Source organism: Empidonax traillii, unplaced genomic scaffold (assembly GCF_003031625.1).
Source record: "Empidonax traillii isolate 1590-97213 ecotype Southwest subspecies unplaced genomic scaffold, ASM303162v1 scaffold1109:size413625, whole genome shotgun sequence".
NCBI lineage: Eukaryota > Metazoa > Chordata > Aves > Passeriformes > Tyrannidae > Empidonax > Empidonax traillii.
Genome location: NW_020956302.1, coordinates 395472 through 403223, shown reverse-complemented (window position 1 = coordinate 403223; position 7752 = coordinate 395472). Strand labels below are relative to the sequence as shown.

The window sequence follows — 7752 nt, the reverse complement described above, 5'->3', positions numbered from 1 at the left end:
GTGCAGGAAATGACTCTTTCTAGTCTTGATGTTATCTTTGAAATACACTAATACTGCTGCCTTGGGCTTTTGAGTGAAGGAAGGCATTCAGCTTTCCTATCCAGAAAGCCTTTTAATAACTTCCCTTGGAGGCTGAAATTTTGCCCGAGGCTTGCAGAACACAGCTGGGATTCGAGGGCAGGAGAAAGGGAATGGGGCAGGGAGAGCAAAAGAAGAAAATTCATCGCAGGAAAGGAGATCGGCATTCAGGAGGCAGATTTGCAAGAGTTTTGCCTGTTTTCCTGCTGAGGTCAGACTCTTGAATGGGACCATGCAGAAAACAAGAGACAGGGACAAAGTAGAAGACATTATTTAATAGTTCATCATAACGTGGCATTGTCAATATGTGAATGACAAAGGTGGTGCAGAATATCCTGTTGTGTTTTGCCATTTATCCAGTGCATATGTTTGAGAAATAGATAAAAATACTGTCCCATTAGGAGCTTCAGTATATAATTAAGGTTTAGACTTTCTTTTTTAAGAAACAGCTTGACATTGAAACAGAGGTGCAAAAGTAACATGATATATATGCAAAACAGGTTTTAAATAAGTTTCTAAGCATGCTCTCTGCTGAAGTTTATTTTTTAAAATTCAGTTTGACACTATAAATATATAGTACAAAAAATGCAAGTTTACAAGCAGTTTTCCCAATAGTATGCCATTTAAAGTCTTAAGTAGCAACATTCCTTCAACATATGTTGTATACATTTAAGAGCAATAATATTAAGTATTTACATATCAAGCTATGAAGTGTTTGAGAATATAAATTAGTAACAACACATAGAGACAAAAATACATATACTGTGAAATAAATAATTCAACAGCTTTACATATGAGGGTATCTATAATATTATAAGAACAAAATATACAAGATTATAGAATTTGATCTTGCAGTTGCTCATATTTGTCACCTGAGCATCTAGGCAATCTCAGTGCAGTAAAAATGTTACTTTATGGCATTACTCATACATTGAAAATCAGGTGCACAGAACTATATTAGTGAAATAGCTTCCTTCTGGGATGGCTCCTGACTAGAACAGGCCCCCAGAAGACTTGGTGTGAAAAACCTTGGTGTTTAGTTTTATTCTTGTGAGTTCAGATACTGTTGGCATTCTGGGTCTCCTTTAATTTCTGGAGATCCAGGAATTCTTCTGCCACTTTTTGGATAGACACACCAGCATTCAGCAGACTCTCCATCCAGTAAAGTTTCACACTAGAATATTATTAGCAAAAAAAAAAATCACAGTAAGTAACTGTAAGCAGAAGGTTACCTGTGAGATACTGCAAGTAGAGATGTTGGACAGAATTAAGATCAGAATTAGGATCATCTGCCATGCACAGACTTGTTTTGAATGCAGTGGTCTGCAGAGCCTCTTGAGCAACACACTTGGCTAGGGAGCCAAGACCCAAGCTCAGCTACCACCAAAGCAGCTTCAGATTTAAAACTGCCTAAGCCTTAGCAAACAGTAGTAGAAAACAGCAGTACCTTCCACCATGAGAAATGGAAGGATGGCAGAATTTACGAGCTGGTAGGGTGAGAGCAGTGACTGAATGGTCTGGCTCTTCATGCAAGGAGGCAAATAAAGTGGTGTGTTTTTGGTTTTTTTTTTCTTAGGGAGGGGGTTAAACTGACTTCTGTTTGATTAGATCCTGAGGTCACAGTGTTTGTGAGTCACATCGTGATGCCATACCCAAAAACAAGGAGTCTTGGTGACACAGATTTATGCAGACCTACTAAATTTGTGTGCATGAACTGCGGTAACAAGGTGTGGCTTGAGGTTTGGAGCTTTAGTTGGGTTTGCAGATTACTCTCACTTTAGCTTGCAATGGCTTTTTTTGAGGGTATAATGGAAATGAGCAAATAAGCTAGTCCACAGGCAGCACAAATCAGTATTTTTGTTCTGCTTTCACAAGGTTAATTTTGCTCCAAAGAGTTTTTTTTCCACTGCCTATGGGAGTTTCCATTGCCTGGGAGCTGAGACACCCCCCCCCCCCCTTTACATAGTTATTATGATATATTCAATGGGCTTTGGCAGGTAATACGGTGGATATTATGAGTTAATATCAACTGGAACTGTGCTAACAAATCAGGTACATGGAACTTAATTTGGCCTGGGAGCAGATAGGGTTAAAATATTTCAGAGAAGGCTTTGGGTGCACCTGTTCTGTGAATGGAAAAGGCTCCTGCCTCCATTGCTGTCAGCTCGCAGCACGCGGCTCACTTTAAAGAGGAGGACTGACCATCTGCTCCCACTACAAAATATCCCTGTTTTCACAACCTGCCTGTCCAGCAGCTGCAAATGTGGGAGTTTGGGAGCAGAGGGCTGTGAAAGGGTTGGCTGTATCAGGCTAGTCTCAGCGCTGCTGTGAGTAGATAGGGGAGAAAAGGCACACACCTGTTTGCTGTGGTAAAATCCATTCTTGTTGCAGTTGGGCAAATAGAATTTGTAAATCTCCCCTCCACTTCTCTGCTGAGCCTTCGCCAGTTTATACAAGGCCCTGTAGAGCTCCTTCTGACAAGGGCCCTGCGAGAATACCAGGCACAGGTTATAATACCAAAATCACAAAGAAAACAGCTGAACAGAAAGTGATCAAAATAAAGCTAGCAAAAGGCTAAAAATATTTATTAGGCATACAATCTGTACCAGATTGTTTTGCTTATAGTTTTCCTTGTTTGAGGACGAGCACAGCCAGAAAACTTTGGTCTTGCATTTAGACCTTTGTTTCTGTTCTTTGAGGTATTTTCTTTGAGGATTTTAATCCTTAAATTGCCACACAAGGAAATTTAACCTGTACTAAGTAAACACATTACTGCTCACAGGGTACAATCTCTCCTATTATGGGGAGGTGCATGCTAAGAGACTAGTACGTGAGACTTGCCACGTTTTCTGGGTTGCCATGGCCCTGTGCTCTGTTGATATATGGAGAATAGGTACAAGACATATATAGAGGGTGCAAGAACAAACATTTGAATGTTTGTTATCTTTTGTACAGGACAGAACTGTTGCCAAAGCAACGTGGAGCCACCTTGTAGCTCTGGGACGAAAACCCAAAGTGCCTTGAACCGAGGACGAAGAACTGTTTGTAAATATTATTTTCATACTTTGCTGGCTCTCTTTTTCAAAGTCACAATTGCTGTGCATCAACAGTACCTAACATATTTGCTGAACAAATATTTCTATTTTAGAGTAAAAATAAACAGGGCCTCTGCTTTTACAAAACCTCCCCGTGTCAGCCCCTCGTATAAGCTGTCCTGTTCCAGTCAACTGGTGACTCTGGGTGAGAAAAGCAGAAGCCCTACAATTCGGAAGTGGAGCTAACAGCACATGTACGTACCAGTTCAGATTACATCATGTTCTGGATATGGAAACGAGGCTTCCTAAGGTAGGGTGATGATTAGTAGGTTTTTGCTGTTTCTTTTCCTTTTTGTCAGGGACCATTACGATCCTGGGCTCCTGTGGTGCCCGACTATAACTCGGCTCCGCAAGGCAGGGGTGCTGCTGCCAGGGACAGGTCTAGCCGTGGTTCTCTGCTGCCCTCAAGAGGAGCACAAACCTGCTTGCAAAGTTCCCGTACCCCTACTAACCTACCGAGATTTTGCAGTGTCTACGTATACTTTAATAGTTGTGCTTTTTGTCTTTCTACGTTCATGGAATTGATAATGTCTCCTTCTGATCAGAGAAAAGCACGTTTTGGTTTGTGCTGGGGTTTCGTCAATAACTACGTGGAAGGACTCCTTTTTATTTCATTGCGTGTTGGACCAGTGAAAAATGCCTTTTTTTTTTTTTTTTTTTTTTTAACTGAAGCACAAAAGGAATCCAAGATTTTAATATAGGTTGGTGTAAATTAAGGGGCCATCTGACAGTAAAAGCAGTGAAAGATTCAGCCTCTGCACAGAGTCGTGTAGGACATATCTGATTATTATCATTCCATTTTTCCATTTTGCCTGTTCCTCGAGCATCTGATGAAGATATTCCGAAAGCCTGTTTTCCAGCTTCCCAAAATACTGACATCTCAGTGCTACTGCTACAATTTCATGCAGATTTTCATTTGGAGTTCTAAATCAACAGCATCTACTGAAATGGTCTCTGAAAGGTTTCAAAGAAAACCCACCTGCTCTTTCCATGTCTTGAGTTCAGATATTCTCTTTGCTTTCATGTTTTCATATGCAGTGATGGCATTCCAGGGAATGGACTTATCCTGGCCCATGGGAAACATTAACTGATAGTTCAGCAGCTGATCCTGTGTTATTTCAGTGCTTTCCGAAGGCATATCGTCAGGTTCAACAGAGTCTGGAAATGAATGATATTAAGGTGAACCTCTTCATTGAACTTTTGCATTTATTTCTCACACTTACAAAGGTGAAGAAAAAGAAGAATCAACCAGAAAAAAAAAAAAAAAGGAAAAAAAAAGATAATATCTAAGATCAATTGCAGTAGATCTTGTAGGAATAATAAATGGCAAATTAAACTTTGGTCATATGTTCACAGAAAGACTCATCAGCTATTTTCTAACAAGGTAGTTGTTTTATGATCCTTTGAAATTAGTTGAATCCCAAAGATAAGTGGCAGCCAGTCTGCTAGAAATGAAAAAACCTTCTTGACCACAATGGGTTGTAGAGACTTGGTTAAATGAGGAAAGACTGAAGTTAAACTTCTAAGGAATTTAGATTTTTGTCAGTGTGATGTGTTTGTTTTTGTTCATGAGGGGAACTGGTCCAGACCTCATCCCAGGGTATCCTGTACCTTATTCTGTTGTTTGCCTCACATATAAGAAGGAGCAGCAATTCACAGGAGCCCGCAGTAGCTCATGCTGGCCTGCGTGGATCAAATAGCCAGGGATTGGCAGAAGCCTGGTGGGGACTGTATGCCAGTACCTAAATCAGCGTGTGTGAACTCTCCCACTGAAAGCAACAGAAGCTCTTTGCAGGGGGACTCACCATAGGACAACATTTTTATATATAAATAACTCGTTGGATCAAGGCTGTAAAGAGCCAATGGACTAAAAAAACACCCTTTGACAATGTTTAAGAAAAGATGGAGGTGGGAAATTGAAGAGGGAGAGGGAGGAAGGGAGGGAGGAAGGGAGGAAGGAAGGATAAAATTAAATTGAATGCAGGTGGCTTAAACTAAAGTTTTGTTACTGTTTCCTGTCCTCCCTACCCTGTCAAGTAAAAGAAAAGCTCCACTAACTTCCACTAATTATTTTGAGTCAACGACGATTATTTTTGTAATGCTACTAAGTTACCTTAATCACCACTTTGTGAACATAGCAGTAATGATGATGAAAATAATAATCATAATAAATTGAAAAATAATGACATAACACTGGAGAAATCCCTGAGCATCATATTGTCTAAGATGCTTGAGATGCCTTTTTGCTTGAAGATAGTTTGGCTAGCACTGCACTACTCCAGATACATTTTACTCTTGAAACGAAGCCAGGCACCAATCCTGTTTAGTCTTTTCATTCTTTATCATAACTTTTGGAGAAGGACATAAACAAAGCCTAGAAAACATTTGTCCTACTCTAGTTACTGTTCATTACTAAAGACAAACTGTCTACAGCTTCCCAGAAATCTGGGGGATTATTCTGCACGGTGCCATCGCTACACTTCAGGGTTTTAGCGCTCTCAGCCAGTAGCGTAACAGCTCGTTGCGAACAATCTCTTGGCTCCGCATCAGGACAGGTCAGAGCACGTTTCCTCGCAAAATGCGCTCAAGCTTCGCTATTTTCCAGACGCCCGCCTTACTTCTCTCGTTGCTCCCGGCTCCTGGCCGTGGCCAGCTGCGGGCACAGCTCCCGCCGATCCCCCGTTCCGCCCCCCAGCGCGGAGCGGAGCCGGACGCGGTACCTGCCGGCTGTGCCGTGCGCGTCCCTCCGGCCTCGCTGGCGGGCAGGCACGTCCCGTGGCCCCGGATGAGGGCGGAGAGGGGCCGGGGCTCCCCGGCGGGGACGCGGCAGCGGAGCCCCAGGCGGCAGCGGGCCGTGTAGACCCCGCAGGGCTGTGCCGGCCCCAGGGCGCAGGTCTGGCAGCAGCCGCAGCCGGGCTGCCGGGCCGCCTCGGGGCACTCGGGCTCGACGGGCGGGCAGAGCGCGGTCCTGTCCGCGCTGCAGGGCGCGCACTGCAGGGGCTGCCCCGGGGCCAGGCGGGCGCCCAGCAGCGCCGGCAGCAGCAGGGCGGGCAGCCAGGAGCGGCCCATGCTGCTGGGCAGGGAGCCGGCACGGCCGGGAGCCGCTTCGCATGCTGTCCGGCTCGCCCGGGCCATTTATACAGCGCTTTGCCTGGCTATTAATCTTTAACCCCGAGTTAACTATTGTCTGAACGGGAGGGCTGGAGAAGCATCATTTCGCCGGCCGTTCAAGTCCCCTGCCACTCTTCCCCCTCCCCTTTTAACTTTCCCCCTTTATCTATTTTCTTTCCTCCAGACGCGAAGGAATGCTTTTTATTCCCTCGCCCCCACCTCTCTGCGCCACCACAGTTAACAAGGAAATATTTAGTGGGGGGTTTGGGGGCGAAACTGGCAAACGGCAATGGAGGAATGGGGGGGTATCCTCTGCCCTTTTGCCTGTCACAAATGTGTCCTGTTCTTGACATTTCATATAAATGTAAATGTTAAAAAAAAAAAAAAAAAAAAAAAAAAAAAAAGAGGTGGGGGAAGGAAGGAGGGAAATCCCGTTGAAACTGAAGCAATTGTCTTTGTATTTCCACAGCAACAGATGCAACAAACCCTTGTTTAATTTTCATCATGTGGCTGCAGGTTAGTACACTGACATACCAAAGAGGAGGCCTCAAGGGTAATAAAGCCATGAGAATCTCGTAACCGCTGCACACACGCACGTAGGAGTCTTTGCATTAACCTTTGGGAAGGGATCGCCTGTGCTTCGGCTACTGCTGCTGAGAGGAGAGGAGCTTCAGTCCTCAAAACATGCACTTGAGGGAAATCAGTGTTTGTCAACAGACCAAAAATAAACGAGATACCTGCTTTTCTGTCTGTCCTGTTACTCTCCATCTCCCCGTGTGTCACCTGAGGGAGGTGTGGGTGGGAAATCTGTCCTTTTATCCTTTGCATGCAACATTTGTCACTCCTGTGAAAGAAAAAGTACTCAAACTTCACTGTGCTGAACAGATTATTTTATCCTGGTATTCACAGTATGTACCAAGCTTGAAATAGCAAGTTCCACTGCAAAGCCATCTAATGTAGCATGGTTTTTTTGTTTGGTTGTTTTGGTTTTTTTTTTTTAACATTTACTTAACATAACTCTTTTGTAAATACATCATTTATGTGAAAGAAAGTGAAGAAGAACTGCAGAGTACATTTAACATGCTGTTATTCACTCTTTCTTTTCTGATATTGATACCAAAGGTTTTATTTATCATGTAGTGATTTTTTTATCCATCTACATTCATAACTAATTTCTTAAAAGTATTCTCATTATTACAGATTTTTACAACTTGACACGTTTTTACTTAACTACATTATTTAAATTCAGATAGTTTGAGGGATCTCTAGATACAAAAGATGACAACTCTGAAAACTCATTAGCATTTTTAAGTATTTTAAGGAAAACTAATTTTACATTTGAAAAGAATTCTGTGGACTTCAGATGTCTGACTAGGAGTAAATTTTGGCTGAAAACCTAGGGCACAACAATTTCTGTAGAAAACTCCAATTAGACTTTTCAAGCTTCTTTCCCCTTTAATTTCTATTT

The 7752-nt window shown here is 42.8% G+C and overlaps 1 protein-coding gene across 1 annotated transcript; it reads right to left on the bottom strand.

Moving 5' to 3' along the window:
* Window positions 1–626: 626 nt before the first annotated feature.
* IGFBP1 (insulin like growth factor binding protein 1) lies at window positions 627–6308 on the bottom strand. Its single transcript, XM_027904994.1, has 4 exons — window positions 5894–6308; window positions 4153–4331; window positions 2436–2564; window positions 627–1252 (listed from the first exon to the last, which is right to left on the bottom strand). The coding sequence occupies exons 1-4, from the start codon at window positions 6306–6308 to the stop codon at window positions 1121–1123; spliced, it is 855 nt and encodes a 284-aa protein (XP_027760795.1). The 3' UTR covers window positions 627–1120.
* Between the last annotated feature and the right edge of the window lie 1444 nt (window positions 6309–7752).